Raw genomic sequence first — 14,112 nt, 5'->3', positions numbered from 1 at the left:
TTGGGTTTGTTTTTTAAGAGGAATTTGTGTGTGAAGTCATCTTCAAGGCAGCACAAACAGAAGTGCAGGGCAGACGGAAAAAAGACTGATGGACACTGCAGCTCTCCTGGCTTTGCACTAAACCACAGAGATTAGAGCCCTGTGTCCTGTCCTGTCTTAAGACTCCACATTTTCCACATTTTCAGTCATAAAAATGAGGATTTCTTCCCCTAAAAAGAACAGTTACCGGACGTGGTGGTAGAAAATGAAAAACACACAGAAAAGGAGACTGGTCTTTGCTATAAGGCGTCTGTCCTAATTTTTTTTCTGTTTTTTTCCTCCTTTGGACAAGGCCCCCATGCTAAGAAAGAGCAAATGTCCAACATCAGCTCCATCACCCAGTTCCTCCTCCTGGCGTTCGCAGACACACGGGAGCTGCAGCTCTTGCACTTCGGGCTCTTCCTGGGCATCTACCTGGCTGCCCTCCTGGCCAACGGCCTCATCATCACCGCCATCGCCTGTGACCACCACCTCCACACCCCCATGTACTTCTTCCTCCTCAACCTCTCTGTTCTGGACCTGGGCTCCATCTCCACCACTGTTCCCAAATCCATGGCCAATTCCCTCTGGGACACCACGGCCATCTCCTATGCAGGATGTGCTGCACAGGTTTTTTCTTTCTTATTCAGTGCTGCAGCAGAGTTTTCCCTTCTCACCGTCATGGCCTATGACCGCTACGTTGCCATCTGCAAACCCCTGCACTACGGGACCCTCCTGGGCAGCAGAGCTTGTGTCCACATGGCAGCAGCTGCCTGGGGCAGTGGGTTTCTCCATGCTCTCCTGCACACGGCCAATACATTTTCCCTGCCCCTCTGCCAGGGCAATGCCCTGGACCAGTTCTTCTGTGAAATCCCCCAGATCCTCAAGCTCTCCTGCTCACACTCAGACTCCCTCAGGGAAGTTGGGCTTGTTGTCGTTAGTGTCTGTTTAGCATTTGGTTGTTTTGTTTTCATCGTGGTGTCCTATGTGCAGATCTTCAGGGCCGTGCTGAGGATCCCCTCTGAGCAGGGACGGCACAAAGCCTTTTCCACGTGCCTCCCTCACCTGGCCGTGGTCTCCCTGTTTCTCAGCACTGCCGCATTTGCCTACCTCAAGCCCCCCTCCACCTCTTCCCATGTTCTAGACCTGGTGGTGGCTGTGCTGTACTCCGTGGTGCCTCCAGCACTGAACCCCCTCATCTACAGCATGAGGAACCAGGAGCTCAAGGATGCCCTGTGGAAACTGATGACCAGATGATTTTCAGAAGCAATAAACTTCTTCGGTCTTGTTTTGGAAACCACTCAGAATGTAACTTGTTACAGGGCAAGTCCTTCTTCTGTAGCTTGTGTTAGTTTTGGTTTGAGTTTGTGATTTTGGCATTGGTTTTCTTTGTATAATGCTGTCCACAAAGAAGTGTCATCATTTTTGCTGTTTGTAATTATGCATCTCTCTTAATTCGTGAATCCCACAGACATTGTAAAAGAGGACCAGTGCTCTCTGTCTCTTTAAACAAAAGAAAGAATCTTCTAGCGACTTGTTTGCCCCAGATCCTTCCTTTGGGACCTGCTCTGGAGCTGCAGGGCTGTGCCTGTGAGCAGAGGTGGAGGGGAAAGGGTCTCAGCACAGCAGCACTGTCAGGGAGCACCAGCCTTGCTCTTTTCAGAATTATTCTCTTTCTGTTTCCACACTCTCCTGCTGAGCGAAGGTGTTGGAAGACTCGTGTCTCTGAACAGCCTTGCCAGCGCCCTGACAGTGCTGGGTGTGATGCCAGGAACACCTGTGTGCTTCTCAGCAAGAGACCAGGACAAAATAAGATGAAAAAACTAATGGGTCAAAATAAAAGTAAGTAGAAGGAGGGAAAAATCATCTAATAAAAAACATTAAAAAAAAAAAAGAAAAAGCTTAAAAGCAAAGGCCACATGCAGAAGGAAAGGGAAACCAGGGAAGATTTTTTCTCTGTTTTCCATCATCAGACAATGTCAAGTCACCTCCTGGGAGGCAAGGATTCAGTACATGTAGCGGTTTTTATGGAAGACAAATGTGTTAATAGCGAATGTCCTCCCAATTCCTTTCTCTCAGCTTTTATGGCTGAGAATGTTGCCACATTGCATGGAATATCCCTTTGGTCAATTCAGTAAAGCTGTCCCATCTATGGCCCATCCCAACCACTTGCCCACCCCGAGTGTACTACCTTTAGAGGAGGTTGGAGAGACAGCCTTCATGCAGTGCGAGCGCTGCTCAGCGATAGCCAAAACACTGGTGCGGGATCAACACCATTCTAGGCACGAGTAGGAAGCACAGCAGGGTATGGCTGCTATGGGGAAAGTTAACTCCATCCCAGCCAGACCCGGTACAAGGGTGTTCAGGGGTCTCTTCCAACCTGAACCATTCCAGGGTTCAATGAATCTCTCCTTGGAGAGCTCTTTGAAGACAGAATAGAGAGAGGAAGAAGAAGAAACAGAGCGGCAGAAGTAGAGATGCAAAATGCACCATTCTAAATATAGAAGTTCCTCTGAGGAACATTTCTCTCCTCAAAATATTGGTAGGAAATCTGTGAGAGAAATTTGATGAAAGAAGCTCCCTTTTTAACTGCTCAGGGACTGGGCCACAAGGAGGGTGATGAGTGGGTATGGACTCATAGAATCACAGACTCATAGAATGATAGAATGTATTGGGTTGGAAGGGACCTTGAAAGGTTATCTAGTCCAACCCCCCTGCAGTAAGCAGGGACACCGACAACTAGATCAGGTTGCTCAGAGCCTCATCCAGCCTGGCCTTGAATGTCTCCAGGGATGGGGTCTCTACTACCTCTCTGGGCAACCTGGGCCAGTGTCTCACCACCCTCAGTGGAAAGAACTTCTTCCTAGTGTCTAATCTAAACCTACCCTGCGCTAGCTTAAAACCATTGTCCCTCGTCCTAAGGCTACATGCCCTTGCAAATGTCGAGCCATTGACCACTACGCTCTGGATGCCATCATCCAACCAATTCCACATCCACTGAACAGTCCATCCATTCAATCCATATCTCTCCAATTTAGAGAGAAGGATGTTGTGGGGGACCGTTTCAAAGGCCCTACGAAGCCCCGATATACAACATCTGTAGCTCTTCCGCTGTCGACTGATGTGGTCACTCCATTGTAGAAGGCCACTAGATTGGTCAGGCAGGACTTGCCCTTGGTGACGCCATGCTGGCTGTCTCGAATCACCTTGCTGTCCTCCATGTGCCTTAGCATAGCCTCTAGGAGGATCTGTTCTATGATCTTGCCAGGCACAGAGGTGAGGCTGACAGGGCCGTAGTTCGCAGGGTCCTCCTTTCTACCCTTTTTAAAAATGGATCTCATGGTAACAGCATCAGAAAAAAAAATCCAATCAAAACAAAACAGAAAAAAAAAACCAACACAAATTTGAACATCGTGGGAGCACAACTGGGATGGACAGACTAGCACACTGATATCACCCTCAGGGACTGAGCAGCTGCCTTCTGCTTCCTCATCATCTGGAGGCACTACTGTGTGTCACCCAAGTCAGACCCTTGGGTCACATGAACCTTTTTTCAGTTCTCATGGAATATACTCATTATTTCTCCATCGACTCGGACAAGAGCCGAGTTACCCAGATATCCAGGCTGTGGACGGCATATTTCTCATGCAGTGACCGCTTGGAGTAGCTCTACTGACCTCTCTCCATATTTGCCATTCTACAGCTTTGAGAGGAGGAAATCACCCTGCAGCGCCTGGCCCTGGCCATGGCTACTCCAAGCCATAGCACTGATTCCTCACAGCCTTTCTGACTTTGGTCTTTCCGTCCTGGTGGGAGATGATATTATTGTCTTAATCCTGAATTTGTTGGGTAACCCAAAAGGAGAGACTGGAGGCTGTTGGGTTTCATGTAGGGCTTCAGAGAAATCAGGGAGTGCATTAACCTCACACAAGGGCAGGAGATACTTCCCGCTGGAAGGGGTTATTTGTGCTATTGGCCACACAGCCACCCAAGGCAGCTGGGGTAAGAATCACTCAACCAGGTTTTAGGCATTGGGGTGAAATGAATCTGCACAAATACAGAGATTTGCAGTGTAGTGACGTGACCCCGTCCTTTTTTCCTTCTCATGCACGCAGCTCAAATACAAGCTTTGTCTCCAGGCCCCTTCTGGATGTGAACCATCATGCAGACAACAGAAACAGTGTGAGCTCAGCCTCTCGGGGCAAACTTTGTCTAACATGGGGATAACGTGGGGCACAGGCCCAGGTTTGAACGCAGAGAAGTGGAGGTGCGGAGAAGCCTTTTCTGTTGCTGCACCGTTGAGGTAAACCCAGATTGAACAGGTTTCTTTTCTGCTTCCCTGGGTTTTTTGGGGTTTGTTTTTTATTCCCCTTCCATGTGTTTAGCAGTTTCCCTTTGAGCAGCTAAATCTCATTTTTCAGTTTCTCCACTTTTTAAAGACATAGCTGAGTCATGCCTGACATCTCATGATGGATGAGGGAAATGTCTCAGCCTGCAACTGGAAATAGGTGAAGTTGTGAGGAGATAAATGTGTTGCTTCAGACAACAACTGGTATGAATACAGCAAAAACAGAGACTGAAGGTGAATGAGCAGGAAAAAAAGGAAACCTGCCCAGTCCATAGAGCTCTGCAGAAGGGGGCTGGAGCTGTACATAACATGGGGTGATACAAGTGGGATCACGACTTAGAGAAAATTTTTCAGCAAGGCTGTGTGAGAGAGGACCAGATAAACAAGAGACTCCACAGTGTGCGGAAGTGATGGGAAGAAAGGTCTTGGGGTAAAAGCGTGAGAAACAACGGGAGAGATTTGGGTTGCAGAGATTTGAAGTAGTCCTGTCCAGGTCTGAGAGGCTGAGTTTCAGAGACAAGGGAAAAGAGAGAAACTCTCAAGCGTGTTTTGGAATTCGTGGTACTATCACTAACAACAGAGAGGACATTGCTGCAAGGCAACTCTTATTCTTCATGATGATGCACTAAAGCTCTTTTATTTCCTTCCCAACACTTACTATTACTTGTCAAGGTAGGTGTAATTTTCAGTAATTAGCCTCTGGCATGAAGTTCTTAGAACAGTGGTTTGGCTCTCGCTGCTATCTCTTTGTCACCATTTAAAGATGACGCCTCGTAGACAGAATTGCCCTGAATTCATGCCCACTTCGTGTATTTTCTCCCTGGTTCCAGTAAGAGGTGGAGGGTGGGAATAGGGAAGTTGGTCCAGGCCAAGGTACAGATCCCAGATTTCTGGAAAGGCACAAAGGAAGGCAAATCTTTCATGTGGGGGTGTGACCGGCATCCACTGCTCCTGACCCCTGGAGTACCCTGACACAACACCGTGACCTGCATTTCCAGTCTGCTGAGTCTGAACTGTGCAGCAGAGATCCTAGAAGCTCTGAACTGCCTTCGTCTGCCCTGCGTTTCAGCACGTCAAATGAAAGTAACCGAGTCAAAGAGTTGGTTTTGAGCTTCCTCACAGCCTAAAGCACCGCATGGGTAAGGAGACTGGCCAGGAAATGTAAATAATCAAAGGTAGGATGAGACACCTACAGAGCACAAGACAATGCCACCCTCAATTGTCCCAGGAGCTGAAGAAACCCTCACCTGTAGCTGACTCTCTTCTCCTGGGGCACACTGCAAGGCACAGGCTCATGGAAGGGTTTTTGGGAAAGGGGTTCATGGTGGAGCCTCTGGTCTAGCCTCTCACCAAAAGGTAGGGTTGTCAATCTCCGGGTCAGGTTGGGTGACATTCTGGGGAGCTGAAAACCTCCAAAGATGGAGATAACAGAGAGTCGATGGGTGTCCTGCTGCAGGGCAACGTCCGCCTAGTCCGTGTTTCCTAATGCTCAGTATAAATCTCCATGGAGGATGCTTGCCGCTGTTGCCTCTGCCAAACATCCTGGAGGTGGATTGTCTCCACCTTCATCTCTCGAGGAAGATGTCACCTGCTCTTAGACTGCCCTGTGCCTCCCCTTCAGCAGACTGAAGAGGCCCAGTTGTCTCAGCCTCTCCACACAGCTCATGTGCTTCAGGCCCCTAACCCCATCCTCACAGGCTTCCTCTGGACTTTCTCCAGTTTCTCCATCCTCCTTTCACAATGGGATCCATATATGGCATCCACCATAACTCCCACACCCTTCTCCCCAGGACACTCCTCAGCCAGTCGGGTCACAGCCTGTCCCAGTGCACGGGCTTTGTTCTGCCCCCAGTGCACACCTTGCCCCCTTTGCCTTATGAAACTTCACTTCAGGAGGTTTCGTTTGGCCAAGTCCCCAAGTGCGTCAAGGTCCCTCTGGACTGAAAGGCCAAATCATCAGCATTTCAGGTTTGATGGGCAGTGCCTCAAACCAGATAAGCATATGGGGAATTGCAGGATGCTACAGGTCATGAAAGAGAATGATTTGCTTTATGGATTTGCCACCCAAGTTTGAAAATCAGCACACCAACCATCTCAGATATACCCCAAGGTTGTAAGAAAAAAGAAAAGCATGGCCAAGGGGGAATGGATGAACAAGGAAGCCGATCATTTTGGAGGGTATTTCGATAAAAAAAGAGAAGCAAATGTGGTTTCAAAGAATGAAAAGGATGTGGTCAGGGCTGTTTCAGGGCACCTCCGAAGCACCTTGGCACCTGATGTGAATTACTTCTGTGGTCAGAGACAACCTGAGAGCTTTCCCTAATTTGAAGAAATGAAGGGGATGAAAGGACAGTCATATTTAGGCTGGAAGGGACGTTGGGAGGTGTCTTGAGCAGCCTCCTGCAGGGCCAGATGAGACTACCGAGGGCTTTATCCAAACACATCCTGGTCACTTGCTAGAAGAGATCCAGTGCACGCTCCCTGGGAAACAGCTTCCAGCACTTGACTATCCTTATGCTGGAAAAGTTTCTCCCTGTATCTACCCTGACCCTCTCGTTTGTCATCCCATTGCCTCTTGTCTTTGTGTCTTGTACCATGGACGTGAGGCTGACTCAGTCTTCAGAATGAAAAGTCTGGGAAGATCATGGAACAGATCCTCCTAGAAGCTATGCTAAGGCACATGGAAGACATGGAGGTGATTCGAGAGAGCCAGTATGGCTTCACCAGGCGCAAGTCCTGCCTGAAACAACCTAGTGGCTTTCTACAACGGCGTGACTGCATGAGTGGACAAGGGGGGAGCTATGGATATCATCTCTCTGGACTTCTGCAAGGCCTTTGACACGGTCCCACACAACATCCTTCTCTCTAAGTTGGAGAGATATGGATTTGATGGGTGGACTGTTCGGTGGATAAGGAACTGTCTGGATGGTCGCATCCAGAGGGTAGAGTGGTCAATGGCTCGATGTCCAGATGGAGAGGGGTGGCAAGCAGTGTCCCTCAGGGATCCATACTGGGACCGGTGCTGTTCAACATCTTCATCAATGGCATAGACAGTGGGATCAAATGCACCCTCAGCAGGTTTGCTGATGACACCAAGCTGAGTGGTGTGGTTGGCATGCCAGAGGGACAGGATGTCATCCAGAGGGACCTGGATGAGCTAGAGAGGTGGGCCTGAGCAAACTTACAAAGTTCAACAAGGCCAAGTGCAAAGTCCTGCACTTGGGTCGGGACAACCCTCGTTATCAATACAGGCTGGGGGATGATGTGATAGAGAGCAGCCCTGTGGAAAAGGACTTGGGGGTCCTGGTGGATGAAAAGCTGGACATGAGCCAACAATGTGTGCTTGCAGCCCAGAAGGCCAATCGTGTCCTGGGCTGCATCGAAAGAACCGTGGCCAGCAGACCCAGAGAGGGGATTCTCCCCCTCTACTCTACTCTCATGAGACCCCACCTGGAGTATCGTGTCCAGCTCTGTAGCCCCCAGCACAAGAGGGACATGGAGTTGTTGGAGCGGGTCCAGAAAAAGGCCACAAAGATGATCCGAGGGCTGGAGCACCTCTCCTGTGAAGAGAGGCTGAGAGAGTTGGGGTTGTTCAGCCTTGAGAAGAGAAGGCTCCGGGGAGACCTTATAGCGGCTTTCCAGAACCTGAAGGGGGCCTATCAGAAAGCTGGGGAGGGGCTGTTTGCAAGGGCATGTAGCGATAGGACGAGGGACAATGGTTTTAAACTAGAGCAGGGCAGGTTTAGATTAGAGTTTAGGAAGAAGTTCTTTCCACTGAGGGTGGTGAGACAGTGGCCCAGGTTGCCCAGAGAGGTGGTGGAGGCCCCATCCCTGGAGACATTCAAGGCCTAGGCTTGATGAGGCTCTAAGCAACCTGCTCTGGTTGAAGATATCCCTGCTTACTGCAAGGGGGTTGGACTGGATAACCTTTCAAGGTCCCTTCCAACCTAACAGATTCTATGATTCTATCATTCTAAGAGCTGGACATGGATGTGAAAACCATCAGCAACCAGCCCTAGCTCTTGTGATCATGACCTTGTTAGGTCACCTCCCAAAGGGAAGGAGAAAGTTTATTCTCCTGCCAGGTGCCAGACCTCACAGGATCAGACTTTGGCCTAGTCTTGCGACTTTTTAGGGGGGAGCCCGTGTGAGCAGCACAGAAGGGCAGCAGAGCCTGGTACAGCAGTTCTTCAAGTATGAGAGTGTGCAGAACCATCATCAGGGCAACAGGCAGAGCCATCAGGAGAGAAGCTTGGGGAAACAGGAAAGTCATGGGGAAGCTCCATAGAAGAAAGGAAACATGCAAGACGTGGATGCAAGGATTTAAAAAAAACCAAAACCAACACAACACAACACCAAAAAAAGGGAGGAATTCAGAAACAGAGTTGGATTTAGGAAAGCCAGAGCTCACACAGAGCTAGAACACTTGCAAAGGAGTTCAAGGGTACAGGGAAGTAGTCACCGGCATAGGACAGTGTAGGGCAGCCTCTGGTGGGATCCCACTCTCCTTTCGGGGGAGGGGGCTTTGGGGGGCCCTTTGTGGGGGCTGGAATTGCCCAGATCCTTGTGTATTTTACTGTGGCTAACTTATCTTCAATTGAGGTGCCTGAGAAGACACCAGGTCACTACAGCTCCAGGGCTTTCTTGCCTCTTCACCCACCCACTCACTGCCTAGAGCCTAGGAGGACTCCTACCACTGTCCTGCACTCGGCATCGCACACCCCCACACCTCCCTGCCCCCAGGAGCAGCCCTGAGCATCCCATGAGGGAAAGGATCCCCATTGCTAGGGGATGGCCGTCAGCGATGAACATCCTGCTTGATGGAACACATCAGGGGCTTTCACAAGAACCTCCAGATTTGATTTTCAACCTGTAACCAATGCCCCTGACTTCCTGCGTCACCAGCCACAGGTTCCCTTCCCAGCGAGGTTCCCTTTCCTGGTCATTCCCTCCATGGTCTCTCTCCACTGATTAGCCTCGCTGGGGCCCAGTAGCACCCTCAGAAACTTGGAGATTTGCTGCTGACTTCTACTTCTCCAGAGGCTTGTTCAGTCTTTCAGGATCTGCAGTTCAGGAACTTGGCACCAGAGGGCTCATTAACATGCAAAACTCACCCACAAGCCAAGCCTGTAGGCATGATTTTCTTAACTCTTTAGTTGTTTTCTGGTTAATCAGAGAAATTTCAGAAGTTAAAATATTGCAGTAATAGAAAACAATAAGAAAGGTTTTTCCTTTTGCTCCAGTTTTCTTCATTTCTTTTCTTACACATTAAGTGATAGCGGCAATCTCCAAATGGTATTGAAAGTCGACATCTCCAATGGAGGCTGAAAATACAGACAAGTAAAGACCCCAAATGTCAGACACTCTATGGGCAGTCCTTGTCCCAACCCACATTTCTCTCTTCAGCCACCTGGGACTACAGCAGCCTTGTTCAAGTCCGAGTTTTCTCCACTGCAGTCTGTAGCTCCATCTTTCACTCCATCAGCACTGGTATCCACAAGTTTTATGAAAACCAGTGCCAGCCTTGGCTGTCGCAACCATGAAATAGTGGGGTCTCACCTCCCAAGGAGAAGGAGAAGAATGCAGATGACAGACCTCAGAGGAGCAGACTTTGGCCTAGTCTTCTGACTTTTTGGGGGGGAGCCAATGTGAGCAGCACAGAAGGGCAGCAGAGGTTCTGCAGTACAGTGGTCTGCAAGGACAGCGTCTTTCAAGTGCGAGAGTGTGGTCATACCCATAGTCAGGACAACAAGCAGAGCTACCAGAAGAAGAGCTGGGGGAAACCAGACACTCATGGGGAAGCCCCAGAGAAAAAAGGAAGCATGAAGAGGTGGATGCCAGGATGAAAACAAAGGAGGAATTGAGGAATATGGTTGGTTTTGGAAAACCAAAGCTCCCGTAGACTTGTCACTTGCAAGGGATTTGAAGGGCACAACAATGAGCAGTTACTCCTTCAGGGACACCTAAAGAATAAACAAAGATAATGTGTGGTCACGGCTGAATTTGCAGAGAGTAGGTGTAGGTAGGTACGAGGTACTCTTGGCTTGCGTCTTCACCAGCAAGGTCTCCCAGATCTGTGTGCTTAAGAGGCAGAACCCCATGCGAAATCCAGCAGTGGAGGCAGATCAAGTCAGGGGCTACATAGGTAAGGTCAACCTTTGGTCGTCCATTGGACCAGACAGGATGAATCCAAGGATGTTGAGAGACCAGGCTGATGTCAGAGCAGGGCTGCTCTGATCCGTTTTGGATCATTTTGCGTGGCTGGGCAGCAGCTCTGTGGAAATGGCCCTGCGGCTCCTTGAGTTTTATCAGGCCAAACAAGAGCCAGCAGCAAAGGCGGCCAACAGGATCTGAGGCTGTATGAGCAGGAGCACAGCCAGGAGAAGTGATTGTCCTGCTCTGCTCAGCACCTTTTACACCACACCCTGCCCAGTGACAGTGAGACAATGGCAAACAGGAGCCAGCTCACTGGAGGGCCACTAAGGTGGTAGCCCTTCCATTGTCCTTCAAGTGTTTGTGTGATTTCCCTAACAGCAGCAGCATATACCACAACAAAAAAACATTAAAGCAACAACATCATTGATCGGCCTAAATATAAATACCTGCCCTGGAGCAGTCTACATCTGTGGTAGCCCCTCTGGGCAATGACAATGGAATCAAAGAATCAGCATCGCAGAACAGTAGGGCTTGGAAGGTTTGAAGAGGTAAGGTCTGTTCAGAGGATGTTTAGACTTCTGTGACACTGACTGTGAAAACATTCATGAGAGGCCTTTACCCTATTTACAACCACTAACCTGAAGCCCTACCACCACCTCTAAGTGAAGGTAGTCGGGTAGCAAACACCGAGGGAAATGGGCAAGACAAATTGGAGCAGGGCTGAGTAGAGAGGAAGGATCACCTCCACCGACCTGCTGGCAGTGCTCTTCCCAGGGCAGCCCAGAAAGCCATTGGCCACCTTGCTGCAGAGGTGCAAAGCCTGGAGAAGAGAAGGCTTTGGCGAGACCTAATATCAGCCTTCCCACATCTTCTTGTCTGTCACCATGACAAAGGCTCTTCACTGTTGTGCGTGATGGGAGGATGAGGGCCAATGGCATCAGCTGAAACAAATGAGCAAAACTTTCTCCCTGTCAAGATAGTCAAACACTGGAGAAGATTTCCCAGAGGGCTTGTGTCATCTCCATCCTTGGAGCTTTTCAAGCCCAAAATGAAGGAAGCCCTGAGCAACCTGGTCTGACCCCGTAGCTGACCCTGCTGTGGGCAGGAGGGTGGTCTAGAGATCTCCTCAGCTTCCTTCCAGCATGAATGATTCTGCGTTTCAATCCACCATCTTTCCTTCATGAGGGGAGGGAAATCAGTCAGGTTCCTGGTGACCTCGGAAGTCAACCAGAAAGTGTGGTCAGACGATCAGGGACTTTCTTGTCGCACTCCAGGCATGGTTGCTCAGATGCAGGGCTGCTTGGCATGTCCCCCCAGACAGCCCTGATCCTTTCCATTGTTTCACCGTTTCTTTTTCCCTCTCTTCCCACTCAAAAGTTTTTCCCCTTGACCATCCATGTACCCTCCCATGGGCAAATAGCCCACCTCTATTTACCCTTTCCTCCATGGTGCTAGTTTGGCTTCCTTTGTACTTTCATTTCATGTTTCCGAGCTTCTCACCATGGGAATGTGTACCTTGGTGAACAATGGCATTGATCAAGTGCCTCCTTTGATTATCTGTAGTGTCCTGCGATTCCTCATGCTGTTATCTTGTCAGAGGCAGCACATGTCAGGGAGAGCCATCTGCAGGCACACATGAACGACTGGCCCAATGGAGCTTCATTCCTGGGGGACCCTGATAAACTCTGGGATTCAGCAAATGGAAAACTCACACAGTTTTACAAGGAGAAGTGGTCAGACCTTTCCTGGGGGCAGGATCACCCCATAGGTGACAGCACGCTGTGACCTGACTGGCCAAGGACTGACCCCGAGGAGAAGTGCCTGGGCATTATGAGGGATGCAACTTTAGCCAGTGGTACATGCGGACCGTGAACTGGACTAGCTGCACACAGGGCTGCATTAGGGGGCACACGGCCACCCAGACAAGGCACTTATCATCCCCCTTGGCCCAGCACTGTTGTGGACACATCTGGTCTAGTGTGTCTGTGTGTGGGGCTCTCTGTTCTGAAGGAAGGTGGAGGAAGTGGAGAAGCTCCAAAGGACATCAGCCAGGATGGCGTTTGAGGCCTTTGTGGAGAAGCTGAGGGAGCTGGGCTTCTGTACCTTTTGAAGTGGAGGCCCAAGGCTCTCTAGCAGTAGCCTGCACCTGCTTGAAGGGTGGCTTCAGAGGCGGTGGAGCTTTTCTTGGTAGTAGGAAGAGAAGGAAACCTCAAGAAACTGCAGCTTGGAAGGTTTGGACCGCATGTGAGGAAAAAGAAATCTCACCCAAAGGGTTGCACTGTGGTGCAAGAGGTCACCCAGAGGGAGTCTTGATCAGCCCATGGCTTTGTGTTTCAAGGAACAGCCGGTGAGAGTGGAGAGACATCAGAAAAGATATGGAAATGCCGGGGCGAGAGCGATGTGGGAAAGCACGACGGGTGCCTGCAGCCTACAAGGAAAGAGGCACAGGCATGGGACAGTGGTGGTCAGCCTGCAGCGGAGATGGTGTAGGGCTCTGGCCAGGCTAAAAAGCCCAACAGCACCAAGGTCTTTGTCCCCTTGGCTATGGCAGTTGCCTCTGCCACCAAGGCCTACCAGAAGAAACTTTATTTTGAGGCTCTGGGCTTGGTTTCTGCTTCACGGTTGCATGGGGAAGGAGGGAGGTGTTGCACAGTTTCCCTACCCTTGGCCTTGCTCACCCTCACACCCCACTGCCCCCAGGAAGAGCCCTGAGCCACACCTGAGGGGCAGGATCTGCCTTCCCAGGGCCTGAGGGTCAGGTTTGGCCCTTCTGCTTCATCAAACAAAGCAACAGTTTTCTCCACATTACAGCCACCTGCACTGTGCCTTTGCCTTCCTGCAACCACAGCCTCCAGCTATCTCCTCTAACGAGTCCATGGGGAGACTTTGTCAGTAGTGGCCCTCAGTGGGGCCCATTAATGCTTCCAGGTACTTTGAGTTTTGCCTCTGACTTCTTGAACAGTTTTTTCAATCTTCTCTCAGTATCTGAGGTTCATGGACTCAGAGCTAAATACTCCACGGGGCTCATTAAAGTACAGAAAGCCCTAACAAGCTATTTCTCTTCCTTCAAATTCCTTCAAGTCTTCAAGACATCTACAGTGAATTGGAGTTTTTTCATAGTGTAGTTAAGAAGGAAGATTTCAAAGAGAACCTAATATTTCTTCTTCTTCTTATTATTATTATTATTATAAAGGTTTTTTTTTTATTTACCTTTCAGTTTACAGAAGAGGTGATAGAAGTTTTCTGCAATTGATATTGATCCAGAGGGTCTCCTCAGGAGGTCTGGATGTTTAGGAAAAGCAGTCCCTTGAGGTGACATTGTATGGACATCCTTGCTCCTCACCCCCACAACCCCACCATCTCTGTCATTGGCCAACTGGGATTTACATCAGTTTCCTTCCATCAGACTTCTCCACTGATCTCTGCAGCTGGATGTTACAGCTCCATTGCACCAGCTCCTACCCGATCTCCTTGGAGACCTGGCTGCGCCCAGGCACAGAAGGATTTTTCCCCTTTGCAAGCAAAGCAAAGTAAAGAATAATCATGTTTGAGAATCACTAAAACACCCTCTGCAGCCATATGCTAAGTAC

General features: G+C 49.7%; 1 protein-coding gene across 1 annotated transcript; it reads left to right on the top strand.

The window, feature by feature from the left end:
- The first annotated feature begins 354 nt into the window (after window positions 1-354).
- On the top strand, window positions 355-1,275 carry LOC134507650 (olfactory receptor 14A16-like). The gene has a single exon (XM_063318442.1). It carries the CDS (start codon window positions 355-357, stop codon window positions 1,273-1,275), a length of 921 nt encoding a protein of 306 aa, XP_063174512.1.
- Window positions 1,276-14,112: the final 12,837 nt, after the last annotated feature.

The sequence above is a fragment of the Chroicocephalus ridibundus genome, chromosome 25, assembly GCF_963924245.1.
Source record: "Chroicocephalus ridibundus chromosome 25, bChrRid1.1, whole genome shotgun sequence".
In the NCBI taxonomy this organism is placed as follows: domain Eukaryota; kingdom Metazoa; phylum Chordata; class Aves; order Charadriiformes; family Laridae; genus Chroicocephalus; species Chroicocephalus ridibundus.
The sequence above is the reverse complement of the archived record's forward strand: the minus strand, read 5'-3'. Positions and strand labels throughout refer to the sequence as shown.